This window comes from Nannospalax galili, unplaced genomic scaffold, assembly GCF_000622305.1.
Source record: "Nannospalax galili isolate Female #2095 unplaced genomic scaffold, S.galili_v1.0 scaffold32, whole genome shotgun sequence".
Taxonomy (NCBI): Eukaryota; Metazoa; Chordata; class Mammalia; order Rodentia; family Spalacidae; genus Nannospalax; species Nannospalax galili.
In genome coordinates, this window is record NW_008335297.1 from 7,203,444 (window position 1) to 7,217,432 (window position 13,989).

Genomic DNA, 13,989 nt, shown 5'->3' on the forward strand with positions numbered 1-13,989 from the left:
CAAAAAAAATCCTTAAAAGATCCTGTATAGCAAAAGCAATCCTGAGCACAAAGAACAATGCTGGGGGGATTACTATACTAAATCTCAAAGAGTACTACAGAAGTATAGTCATAAAAATAGTGTGGTACTGGCACAAAAATAGACACATATATCAATGGAACATAACTGAAGACCCAAACCTGAGTATATACAATTTCAGGTGACTGATATTTGACAAAGGTACCAAGAACACACAATGGAAGAAAGACATCTTCAACAAATGGTGATGGCAAAACTGTATCTTCACCTGTAGAAGAATGAAACAAGATCCTATCTATCTTTCACCCTGCACAAAAGTCAACTCCAAATGGATCAAAGACCTCAATGTGAAACTCAAAACTCTGAAACTATTAGAAGAAAACATTGGCAGTAACCTACAAGATCTAGGTGTAGGAAAAGACTTTCTAAATAAGACACCAGTTGCTCAGGAATTAAGGTCAGCAATCAACAAGTGGGACTTCATTAAACTAAAAAGCTTCTGTACAGTAAAAGAAACCAAAGAGAAAACCCACAGAGTGGGAAAAAAATCTTCAACAGTGACACATCTGACAGAGGTTTAACATCCAGGATATATAAGGAACTCAAAAACAAAGAATCAAGAAACAAAATGACCCAATTTAAAGATGGGTTAAAGATCTAAACAGAGTTCTCAAAGGAAGAAATAAAGATGGCTAAGAAACATCTTAAGTGCTCAATATTGTTAGTAATTAGGGGAATGCAAATTAAAACCACCTTAAGATTTCACCTTACCCCAGACTGGCTAGGATCAAGAGAACAAATGATACAAAATGTTGGTGAGGATGTGGGGAAAGGGGAGCACTCACTCACTGCTGGTGGGATTGCAAACTTGTGCAACCCCTTTGGAAAGCAGTGTGGAGAACTCTTAAAAAGCTAAAAATGAGCCTACCATTTGCCCTGGTTATACCACTCCTTGGCATATACCCAAAGGACTCATCCTATTGTAGAGACACTTGTATGACCATGTTTGTTGCTGCTCTTTTCACAATAGCTAAGAGATGGAAGCAACCTAAGTGTCCCTCAACTGATGAGTAGTTAACAAAAATGTGGTATATTTACACAATGGAGTTCTACTCAGCAGTAAAGAAAGATGAAATAATGAAATTTGCAGGTAAATGGATGGATCTAGAAATTGTTATACTAAGTGAAGTAACACAGACTCAGAAAAACAAAAGACATGTTCTCCCTCATTTGTGGATCCTAGCACCAAATCCTTAAAATAGATGGAATCCCACTGAAATGGGCCAACAGCCTATGGAAAACAGATGATACAGAGATCCGAAAGTTCAGCACCTTGCCACAATGGGAGGAAGATCATCCCACATCTATCACCCTCTCCAAGGCTCGGGGACTTCTGCAGAAGAGGTTGTTGGAAAGAATGTAAGAGCCGAAGGAAGGGGTGGAGTGTTAACTGGAAGTGTCCTCCGACCACTATGCCAGCAAGCAAGGAGTCGATGAGGAGTTAGTTACCCCTCCCTTCCAATCAGTTGACCTTAGCTCCATGTGGGGGAGGAGCTAAGGATATGTAAGCTGAGAACTCCATGAGCTACCTCTCTTGACATGTTGTGCAGCTGTTGGGAAGTCACAGGATCTATATGAGTGTGAACTTTCTAGAGCAGCCATAAATGGGGGGACACCTACTCTTCTGTAAATAAACCCCCATCCTATGCTTTGTTAGCAAGTCCAATAAACTCATTAGTATTTTCCAAAAAACGAACAGACAATGGAAACTTTCATTATTCCACCAAAGTTGACTCCATGTTGGCAAATCCTTTGATCTTTGATTTCTTATTCCTGTTTCCCCCCCCTTAAACTTCATTGTACGTATATTTTTATGTAACCTGTTTAAAGTTATTTTTGGAAAAATGTGTTAAAAATTACCTCTCTTTGGAATAAAAGAGTAGCGAATTGTACTGAGTATGGTGGTGCATGCCTATGAAAGTTTAGGACCAGCCTGGTCTACATAGTGACCTCCAGGCTGACTAGGAGTATATAGTGAGACTTTATCTTAAAAAAGAAACAAAGCAGGGCGTGGTGGTGCACGCCTTTAATCCCAGCACTCGGGAGGCAGAGGCAGGCGGATCTCTGTGAGTTCAAGACCAGCCTGGTCTACATAGTGAGTTCCAGGACAGCTGGAGCTACAGGGAGACCCTGTCTCAAAAAGACAAAAAAAGAAACAAAATGGGCTGAGGATGTGGCTCGGTTCTGAAGGAGAGCTTACCTAGTGTGCATAAAGCCCTGGTTTGATTCCAGGTATAAAGCAGGTGTGGTGGATCACATCTGTAGCTCTTAAGCAGTTTAGAGATGGGTGCAGAAAGACCAGAAATTCAAGATTGTCCTCTGCTACAAAGGGAATTTGAGGCCTGCCTGTATTACAGGAGTTATCTCAAAAACAGGCAAACAAAATGTTGGGCTTTAATACCAGCACTTGGGAGGCAGAGACAGGCAGATCTCTATGAGTTCAAGATAAGCCTGGTCTAATAGCAAATTCCAGGCCAGCTAGGGCTACAGGGAGACCCTGTCTCAAAAAGATAAAAAATAACCTGGTGTGGTGGCACACGGCTTTAATCCCAGCAGAGGCAGGCAGATCTCTGGGAGTTCAAGGCCAGCCTGGTCTATATAGTGAGTTCCAGGACAGCTGGGGCTACAGGGAGACCCTATCTCAAAAAGACAAAAAAAAAGATGAATAATAATTATTATTATTATTATAATTTTAGAAAACACAAACAAGCTAACCAAAACAAACAAAAACAGCAGGGCTCGCACTGCGATGGAGGAACGCTCAGATTCCCCTCTCTCTTGGACATGATCAGATAATAAGTTCAATGCACACTGAACACAGCCATTGCCATAGGGGATGACGAGACTCAGGATAGGGAGGCCCCTGCAGGCATTCTCCTGGTGGCTTTGGGATGTGGCTTGGGCCAGCAGAAACTGTGGCAGATTATTCCTCTGCTGCTTCTGCTTTGTGACCCCCTCCTAGGTGTCTAGGAGAAGCAGAGGGATGAGAGGTATTGGGCTGGAGAAATTGAGAGCCAGACAGGTAAGGGGCCTAATCCCAAAACATGATGGCAGAAAAAAGCAGAGCCATGACTCTGACCCAGGTTTGTTGGCTTCTGAGGCCAGTCTTGGTCAGGAACTCCAGATAACCTCTGCCCAGAAATGCTAACGCTGCATACTGTTTGCTTGGCACAATCGGGGGGGAGGGGGTTGTAAAGAGTATTTCCTTCTAGCCCTGACCTGCTTGTGGAGCTCATGAGAAATCAGGTACATCATGAGACCAGGCTGGAGGCAAACTGCCACCATGGACTTCAGGGAAAAGGCCCCCAGAGAGGGACAGGCAGGCTGGCAGCTTGACTGTGTATCTGGGCTCAGAAAAGATGTGGGGGTGGTGTTCTTGCTCGACAAAGCGTGACATTAAGAAGAGAAGATATCTGGGACATGAGGCCACAGAATCAAATGAGGACAGGTTTCTAGGAACCTTGCCATCAGCTCAGCACCTTCAAGTGCAAGTAAGAACTAAGGAACCTTGGGCATGCCACTTCACTGAACTTCAGGGTCTTCATCTGCCAACGTGAGCCGCCCCCCCTTGCCAGGTGCTTGTAAGGAGGCTCAAGGTGAGAAGACATGTAGAGAACAGAGCTCAGTCTTGAAGAACGGTAGAAAGGGCTGGACGCCACAGACTGGCACTTTTCTTGCTTGGCCCCCTGTGTGCATTCATCCCAGGTCTGGGGAAGTCAGACTGCAGTTGTCACTCATGGTAGTGTGACTGGCACAGGCAAGACCCAATATAAACTGTACAGCTCAGGGGCAATGTACTGAAATGGTCCCAGTGACATCAGAGTTAGCACCCAGATATTAGGCTCAGGGGACAGTATTCATTTCTGCAGTTACACGAAATCATCAGGTTAGTTTCATGGTGGTGCTTTTGTGGCCCAAGAGGGATGATAGGAAGCCAGGTGTGGGCTGGGAAGATGGCTCAGTGGTTAAGGTCCTTGCTGGGCTAGTGTGAGGACTGAAGTTCAGATCCCCAGAACCCATGTAAATGCAAGATGGGCGTGGCAGTCCACCTGTAATTCCAGCCTTGGAAGGTGCAGACAGGGGGTCCTGAAAGCTAGCCGGCTAGCAGGACAAGCCATATTGGCGAGCTCTGAGTTTGATTGTGAGACCCTGCCTCACTGAACAAGTTGGAAGATAAACCAAGGATGACTCCTGACATCAAAACTTGGACCTCTACATGCGTGTACACCCATGTGCACACACACAGGAAAATGGAAAAAAAAAACCACAAAGAAACATGAGCAAAGCTGGATGTGATGGTTCACACCTGTAATCCCAGCACTTGCGAGACTGAGGGATGAGGACTGATGTGGGTTTGAGGCCAGTCTGGGTTACATAGTGTATTCCAGGCCAGCCTGGACTACTGGGTGGGACCCTGTCTCAAACAAAACAAGTTGATAAGCTCCTTCTCAGGACTTAGATGACCTGGCAGGAACTTGCCCTGGACAGGTCAAAACACCATTACAACTGTCCATGTATGAAGACCTGTGGGTGGCCCCCATGTGCTGGGCATGGCCTGTTAGATGCCAAAGCTTCCTTTTAGAGTCTTCTCTAAGGCTGTGCTGGATGCTCCTTTCACCCATCCCCACTCAAGCTCCTCTGCAGAACAATGCAGACTTTGTGATAGAGAATTAAGAGAGTGCCAACAAGCCCCTGATCAGCATCTGGCCCACACAGGGGTCTGATCAGTCATTGGTGAAGGAGTGTGAAGAAACAAGGCTGAAAAGCAAGCAGGAGCCTGATTCCCCAGGGCTTTGCACCTGGAGTGGAGCAGGTCCAGTCAGTTGCATCAGGAAGGCAGGATTCTAGGATTGGGCTCCACAAAAAGACAGGCATTTTGGGGGAAAGATTTGTAGAAATAGGTTGCTGTTGAAAATCTGAGTGGAGGGCTGGGGAGATGGCTCAGTAGGTAAGAGCCCTGGCTGTGAAAGCAAGAAGACCCCAGTTCAAATCTCCAACACTCACATAAAAGCTGAGCCTGGCCATGCATGCTGTAACTCCAGTGTTAAAGAGGTGGAGACAGGAAGATCATGGGAGCTCACTGACCAGCCAGCCTAGCTGGAATGGCAGGCTCTAGGTTCAGGGAGAGATCCTGATAAAAAAATAAGGTGGCGTTTGAGGCGAGCTCCAGCTGCATAGTGAGCCCTTGCCTAAAAAAAAAAAGGATGGAGAGCAACAGAGGAAGGCTCCTGCTATACTCCTTGGTGTGTACAACTGCATACACAAGGCACCCCCTCCCCGATCCCAGTGAGGAGGTGAAGATGAAGACCCACCTTGCCTGGGTGAGAGGTGACAGGCATGGAACGGGTAAGAAGGGGAGGTTCCTGATAGTGTAAGAAATATTAGATGTTAGTCTTTTCTTTCAAAGCCTGTAAAACTTGGAACTTGGTTTATGACAAGGAACTCTATAATCTTTCAATCACACCATACCCTGTAAGACTTTTGTTTAGGGAAAGGCCCTGATGCATTCCTGGGCCTGGTGGTCTCGGGCAGTGGAGCTCTTCTGGATCCCATGTACTTGCTGGGTCTGACTGACCACACAAGTCACCCTTTTGCAAAAGTAAAATCTGCCTTGTTGAGTTACTTTCACTTTGAGTGTTCTTTGTGTGGTATTGATGGGGCCTTGGACCTCAGATTTTATTTCTAACAGTAGGAACAGGAGGTGTTATTTCAGAAATCAGAGTTCCTCAGCCTTGACATCACATGTTGTTGGGAAGGCTCTGCCTCCGCAGGCAGCTGACATTGCAAATGTGTTTGACATGTTTGTTGACACATTCTTTCAGCACCAGCTGCCAAGGCATCTGAGATCTGCACAAGTTTTGAAACAAAGCGACTTTAATAGTAAACACAATGGCAGAGCCTTTGGCCGCAAATGGTCTCATCGGACATCTTCCCAGGATGTCCCCCTGCACCTGTTCAATTAAATGGAGGTAAGAATGTCCCCTAATCCCTCCCAGGCAGGACACACCCACTGATTTCAGTTCTTTCAGGAGATCTTCAATTGAGTGGTTAAAGGGATTAAAAATATTTTTGAGAGAGGGTTTATGTAGCCCAGGCTGGCCTTGAACTTACTGCCTTTACCTCCAGAGGGCTGGAATTGGTCCTTCATCACCACACCCAGTGTATGCAGTGCTAGGGATCAAAATCCAGGCAAGCACTCTACCAACCGATCACATCCCCAGTCTTGTTAAAAGGTTTTGAGACCGGGGCCCTGTTCCTGACCAGGACTGGGATTTTGGTCCCTTTGCTTTCTTGTGGGGATCAATGATGCTCCTTGTCTATTCCTCTGAGTCACATGGAAACTCTCTAACACACTAAGTGTTGGGGGAGGACACAAAGCAATGGAGGGGTGTCGTGACCCCCCCCCACAAGGCTTGTGGGAAGGGAAATCAGGTCAGTGAGTTTCGAAAGGGTGGGATCTGCAGAAGCTGAACACAGACACTCAACACAGCAGCAATTCAACAGCTCCCTCTTAATCCAACAGAAACACACAGGTGGTGCCCCAAAGGACAAAAGCTCCATCATCCAGAGCTGCCATTTTCCTAAAAGCCCCAGAGTGGAACTAGCCAAGAGCCCATCCCCAGTGGGGTGGATAAGCTGGCCATGGTATATTCACTATGGCAGATACTATGAAACCAGAATGGACAGTCTCCAGCCCACAGGAGGCTACAGATGAATCACAAGGACACAAGTAGGCCTGGTGAAGAGTGAGCGCAGAATGAAGAGGAGAGACACGTTTTAGGAGAAAGGGGGCAGGGTCTGTCTAATTCGAACGGGGGAAATCAACTCTGGGGGGACCTATTTTGAGTCTCTGTTATGATTCACACACTCTCTACCGTGCCCTATTATCTAGCAGACACAGGCATGGTATGGTACAGGCTCCGCATGTCTGTGTACTGCAGGTACAACTACAGCCCCCAAGAAGACACCACATCTTCCTGCCATCCTGGTTTCACACCTCTCTTACAAAGGTTCCTAATGACTTAGCTAGGGAGATGGTTCTGGATTCCCCGTTGGGTCCAGTGCGATCATGGAGCAGAAATAGAAGAGGATGTGACTCCGCTGCTGGTGGCGATGGTGGACTCTGAGGAGACTGGCAGGAAAAGAATCTGCCAACAAGCTGAAGGAGCCACAGGACTCATGCTCCCCAGAGCCTGGGGCTGGGAGCCTGGGTGGCTGGGCTCAGGAGCAGAGTCCTCAGCCAGGCTCACCAGACCCCAACACAGAAGCCAAGGCCACCCACAGGTACTTCTCTGAGTGTGTTGTTATTTTGAGACAGGAGCTCATGTAGCCCAGTCTGGCCTTGAACTTGCTATGTAGTTAAGGATGACCTTGAGCTCCTGATCCCTCCTGCCTCCAGAGTGCTGGGATTACAAGCATGTATAAGCACACCTAGTTTATGGGTATTATTTTAAACTGAGTAAGACTGTGGTTCTCTGTTACAATAGCAACAGAAAATGAATATGTAACAGTATTGAAATTGCATGGTGGTGGAACAATTAGGAAAATAAAATTTACATTATTATTATTATTTTGAGACAAGTTCTCATGTAGCCTAGGCTGGCTTCAACCTCAATATGCAGCCAAGGATGACCCTGAACTTTTGATCCTCCTGCCTCCACTCCCAAGTTCTGGAATCACTGATATGTACAACTCCCAGTTTCATGCAGTGCTGTAGACAGACTCAGGGCTTCCTTCAGGCAAGGCACTCTGCTAACTGAGCTATATCCCCACCCCAAAAAATGATATTTAAAAGTCTCCTTAAAGTGATAAGCATGACAAAGCAGTCAAGAAGTGGCGGGTTGTAAGGGCAGATTCACTGAAGATGGACTCAGCATTGCTGGACTTTAAGGCAATGGCTACCCATCATGCTCAGGATAGCTGTCTCACCTGGGGTTCTCATCCAAGGTGACTATACTTACCAGGGGACAGGGGAAATTCGGTCATTTCTGAGACATTTTTTGGGCATGATAACCGAGGAAGGGCTAGGTGCTATTGAGTACCCTATGTGCACAGGAGGCTTCTGCAACACAGCATGATCTGGACCCAAACACCAACAATGCCATGGTTGAGAAAATATGTTGAAGGTGATGGATAAAAGCCATGTGAACTGTGACCCCTGCTGCTACTCTGGCTCTACTTGAATCCCACCCACTGCTGTCTCCACTAAGGTCATTCTGCTTTTATTCCCCAAGCATGCCTCACCGTGGCTGGCTGGTCACCTCACAACTTCCTCTCCTCCTTTAGGTCTCTGCTCAAAGTCACTTCCCTGGGAAGTTTTCCTGAGCTTTGACACCTTGATCCCTTTTTATTTTTTTATTTTTTATTTTATGTATATGAGTGTTTTGCCTGCATATATGTGAATGCAGTACATACATGCAGTGTCCATGGAGGCCAGAAGCGGGTATTGGATACTTCTGAAACTGAAGTTACAGATGGTTGTTAGCCACCATGTGGGTGCTAGGAACTGAACCTGGGTCCCCTGCAAGAGCACAAGTATCCATAACTACTGAGCCAATTCTCCAGTCCTGAGCCTTCCACCCTTAGTAAACTCAGTTCTGTGGATCTATGCCAAGCACCTTTGCTGGCTATGTGACTTTGGGCAGCATAATACTTAGTATTGATTGTTAATCTAGAATCACTTAGGAAACAAACCCCTGAGAATGTCTGGGAGGGAGTTTCTAGATTATGCTGAGGTATGAAGACCCTCTATGGGCAGCACCATCACATGAACTGGATCCTGGACTGAATAAAATGGAGGAAGTGAGCTGAGTACCAGCATTTATCTCTCTCTGCCTCCTAATGGTGGGTGCATGTGACCAGTGGCCTCATGATCCTGCCTCCATGCCCTCTTCACCATGACAGACTGGCCCCTTAATCTATGAGTCGAAATAAACTCTTTCCCTCTTGGGTTGCTTATGTCGGAGCAATGAGAAAACAAACGCAGGTAGATAATCTTTCTGTGCTTCAGTTCCCTTATCTATAAAACAATTCCACTTCATGCTACTTGTGAGTGTTACCATCATAAAGAATGGAACAGGACTGGAAAGGTCAGCTCAATGGGTAAGAGCACTTAATGTTCTTCCAGAGGACCTAGCACCCACATCAGACAGCTCACAACAATGGCCTGTAACTCCAGACACGGGGATCTGATGTCCTCTTCTGGTCTCTGTGGGCGCTTGTGCTTATGTATACTTACCTACACACAGGTACACACATATACATAATTAAAAGTAAAAATAAATCTTTAAGCCGGGGGTGGTGGCACACGCCTTTAGTCCCAGCACTTGGGAGGCAGAGGCAGGCTGATCTCTGTGAGTTCCAAGCCAGCTGGGGCTACAGGGAGAACCCCCTCCTCCAAAAAAAATCTTTAAGGGTCTGGGGAGATGGCTCAGTGCTTAAGAGCACTGGCTGCTCTTGCAGAAGACCCAGGTTCGAATCCTAGCACCCACATGGTAGCTAACAACCATGGTAGCTAACAACCCCAGGGGATCTGACACCCTCTTCTGGGTCTTTTTAAAAAGATATTTTATGGACAGAAAAAAAAATGATTCAGGCTGGGCACGCACCTGTAGTCCCAGCACTTGGGAGGCAGAGGCAGGCGGATCTCTGCGAGTTCATGGCCAGCCTGGTCTACATAGTGAGTTCCAGGACAGCTGGGGCTACAGGGAGACCCTGTCTCAAAAAGACAAAAAAATATTTTATTTATTATTTTTATGTATATGAATGCATTGTCTGCAAGTGTCTAAGTGCACCCATGTCGTACAATGCCCATGGGGGTCAGAAGGAGGTGTTGGATCCTCTGGAAATGGAGTTATGGATGGTTGTTAGCCACCATGTAGGTGTTGGGAATTGAACCCAGATCCTCTGTAAGAGCAGCCAGTGCTCTTAACTGCTGAGCCATCTCTCCTGCCCAAATAAAAATCTTTTTTTAAAAAATAAGTAAATCTTTAAAAAAGAATGGAATACCAAGGGGACTGTGAGAAGGCAGAATGCTCAACATATAATACATACATGTATGAAAGTGTGAAAAATTAAAAAAGAGTGGAACTGCATTTGGTATATGCTATGCTGTTTATACACGTTAACCATTATCACGTTATCATATTATTTTATGCCTACATAGCACTTTGCCCTTTATTCTGTAGCCTAAATATGGTCACAACTCTACTTATCTGTGGAGTTAAGTGACTCTCCATGGGAATAGGGACACTGGATTTTGCTTACCAAGCCATTCCAAATGCCTGGCATAGAGTGTAGGGTAAGTAAATATTTATGGAATGCTGAATGAATGAACAGTTTCTAAAGATTGCCCAGTGAGTCTGGTGCTGGTCCTTACTCTTCATATGGAGAGACATACCGCATTTTGAGGCTGTTGGACGAGTTTCGCCAGAGCTGGATGGTTGTAACCTGGGGAGAGGAGGGTATAGTTAGAGATCAGGACCATATCCAAAGTTCCCCCTGCCCCATTCTCTGCTCCTTCCCCTCCCTTTCATCTCTGTAACACTCTTATGTGTCAAAGGGTCTTTGCTCCTTTGCAGACAAAAAGAAATCCCTGAGCCTTGACTTATGACTTGCTCCAGGGAAGCCTGGAGATCTCTAAGTTCCCCCAGGAGACTCAGTTGTTTATTCAGCAGGCTTGAAATCTGCTGGATCAGAGAGACATGGGAGGAAGTAAATGCTAAGTCAAAGCTAATTTCAACAGGTCAATGCGATGAACTGAGGATGGCCCTGCTATCTTTCCCAGTGTCCAAGTGCTGAGTTGTAGCTCAATGAAATTTTCTTTAGGACCAAGTGATGCCACCTGCACTGTGACTAGCATACCACATCCTGTCTTCATACACACAAGCCTGTTTCCAAGGCCCCACTGTATTTACTTTGAAGAGGGGCTGGCATTACATAACTAGGCTCACAACACTCTGGGACTCAGCAGTGGTTCTCTTGTGACATTATCCATCCGTATGGTCTTAGTGTTGATGCTCTAATATCTCAAGATTTGAAAGCAACTATGTCAATGGTAGATCAGGGAAATAAATTGTGATTCAAGCACACACTGAAGGCCCTGCAATGACACCATGCATCTGAGAGACGGGCAAGAGAGGTTCATTTGTGCTGAATTAGAATCAAGGGTGCGATCTGCTGCTAAGTGCAAAGGAGTAGACAAAATAGATGTGCTCGTGTGTGTACTGAACATCTTGCTAGAAGAAACCAGTAGCAATAGCTTCCTCTGGATCATCTCAATAGATGTAGAGAAAGCATTTGGCAAGGGGTGGGAGAGATGGCTCAGTGGTTAAGAACACTTGCTGTTCCTCCAGAGGACCCAGGTTCAATTCCCAGCACCCACATGGTAGCTAATAACCATCTGAAACTCCAGTTCCAGGGGATCCAATGCCCTCTTCTGGTCTCCGTAGGCACTGCATGCACATGGTGCACTTATATACATGCAGGCAAAACACTCATACACGTAAATTTTTTTTTTTAATTTAGAAAAAGCATTTGGCAAAACCCAGTGTTGCTTCATTGTAAAAATGCTCAGGCTAGAAATCGAAGCTGGAGGTGGTGCATGACTGGACTCCGAAGACTTGAGGAGGTGGAGGCAGAAAGACCAGGAGTTCAGAGTCATCCTTGGCTGCACAGCGAGTTTGGGACAAGCCTGGGTCATGTCAGATCTGTCTCAAAAACAACAAACAAGGAGGGGCTGGTGAGATGGCACTACAGGTAAAGTGCTTGCAGAGAAAAGCTGACAACCTGAGTTCAATCCCCAGAACGCCCCACATAAAGTTGGAAGGTGAAAATTGACTCCACAGACTTATCTTCTGATCTCCACACATGCTGTGGTGTAGTACACACACACACACACACACACACACACACACACAAATAATAATAATGATAAATAATAATGAACAAAAGAAAGCAAACAGAAATATCCCCAAAACAAAAACTAAAACCAAAACTAACCAACGAAACAAAAGCATCTCAACTTGAGAAAGGACATCTATGAAAAAAATCCATGGACTGAGGATGTAGAGTGCTTGCCTAATATGCAGGAGTCCTGGGTTCAATCCCCAGCACCACATAAGCTGGGCTTAGTGACACACATCTGCAGCCCCAGAGTCCAGAATTACAGGCAGAAGGATCAGAAGTTCAAGGTCATCTTTGACTACATAGAGAGTCCCAGGCTAGCTACATAAGACCCTGCCTTAAAATAAACAGAAATGGGGGTTGGATAGATGGCTCAGTGGTTAAGAGCACTCTGCTCTTGCAGAGGACCCAGGTTTGATTCTCAGTACCACACTGCTGCTAACAACCATCCATAACTCCAGTTCTAGGGGATCTGACATCCTCTTCTGACCTCCGTGGGCATTGCATGACACAGGTGCACTTACATACATGCAGGCAATACATTCATGCAATAAAATGAAAATAATAATAAATATTTTTAAAAATTTTAAAAAAACAGGAAGGAAGAAAGAAAGGAAGTAAGAAAGAGAGAAAGGAAGGAAGGGAGATGAAAACTCCATGGCTAATGTTATATTCTACAGTGGAAAAGACCGGATGTATCTCTGCAAGGTCAAGAACAAGACAAGGACTTTCTCTGTCAGTGCTGCTGTTCGACATTACATTAGACATTCCAATCAGCATGAACAGACAAAAAAAGAAATGTACCATGTTCAGTTTGGAAAGGAAAAAGTAAAATGTCACCTCTTTTTGTGGATGACACGATATTGTGATAAAAAGAAGTCCCAAGGAATCCACAAAAAACTGTTGGCTTTGATAAATGAGTTCAGCAAGTTTGCAAGATGGAAAGATCACCTGCAGGGGTTGGAGAGGTGGCTCAGTGGTTAAGAGCATTTGCTGCTCTTGCAGAGGACCCAGGTTTGCTCTCAGCTCTAGGGGATCCAACACCCGCTTCTAGACTCCTCAGGAAATTATACTTATGTGCATATACCCCCCCACAGAAACATACACACACATATAATTAAAAATAAAAATAAAAAAATAAATAGGGCTGGAGAGATGGCTCAGTGGTTAGGAACACTGGCTGTTCTTGTAGAAGACCTGACTTCGAATCCCAGCACCCACATGGCAGCTAATAACTGTCCATAATTCCAGTTCCAGGGGATCTGATGGCCTCTTCTGTCTTCTGAGGGCATTGCATGACACGGGTACACTTACCTACATGCAGGCAATACGCTCATATACATAAAAATAATAAATAAAATATAAAAAAATTAAAAAAATAATAAATCTTTAAAAAATCAACTGGATTTCTAAACACTTGCCATGAGTAATCCAAAAATGAACCTAAGGAAAGTGTATTGGCTGCCATCGTTATTTAACTTTTCCTCACTAACAGGAAAGGAGTCTCCTGAACACTGGATGTCCAGTATTTTTTCAGTGAATGAAAACATGTAAAATATAGCTTCATCTGGTTCAGTAACCTTAGAAAATATTCTGAAAAACTGCAGACCTTACAATATATATATGAAGTCAGGCCAGCTAGATAAAGACATTTACCACCAAGCCTGATGACCTTAGTTTGATCCTTGGGACCTACATGGTAAATGGAGAGCACTAACTCCAGCAAAAATTGTCTTTTGACTTCTAGACACACACACACACACACACACACACACACACACACACACACACACAAAGTGTAATAATACTTTTTAAAAAAGCCAGGTGTGTTGGTGTATGCTTATTATTTTTCCTTTTTTTTTTTTTTCAGAGATGAGGACAAACCCAGGGCCTTGTGCTTGCTAGGCAAGCATGGTGTATGCTTGCAATCTTAGAACTTGAGAGGCTGAAGCAGGAGAATAGTAATTTTGAGGCTAACCTAGACTATATACTGAGTTCTAGGCCAGC

The 13,989-nt window shown here is 45.1% G+C and overlaps 1 protein-coding gene across 1 annotated transcript in view; it reads right to left on the reverse strand.

Moving 5' to 3' along the window:
* The window catches only part of Abat (4-aminobutyrate aminotransferase), a 129,867-nt gene that overhangs the window by 33,586 nt on the left and 82,292 nt on the right, over positions 1-13,989 (reverse strand). Inside the window, exon 6 of the mRNA XM_008829951.2 lies at positions 10,478-10,527. Coding sequence (XP_008828173.1) covers positions 10,478-10,527 — 50 coding nt within the window. The remainder of the gene's footprint in view (positions 1-10,477; positions 10,528-13,989) is intronic.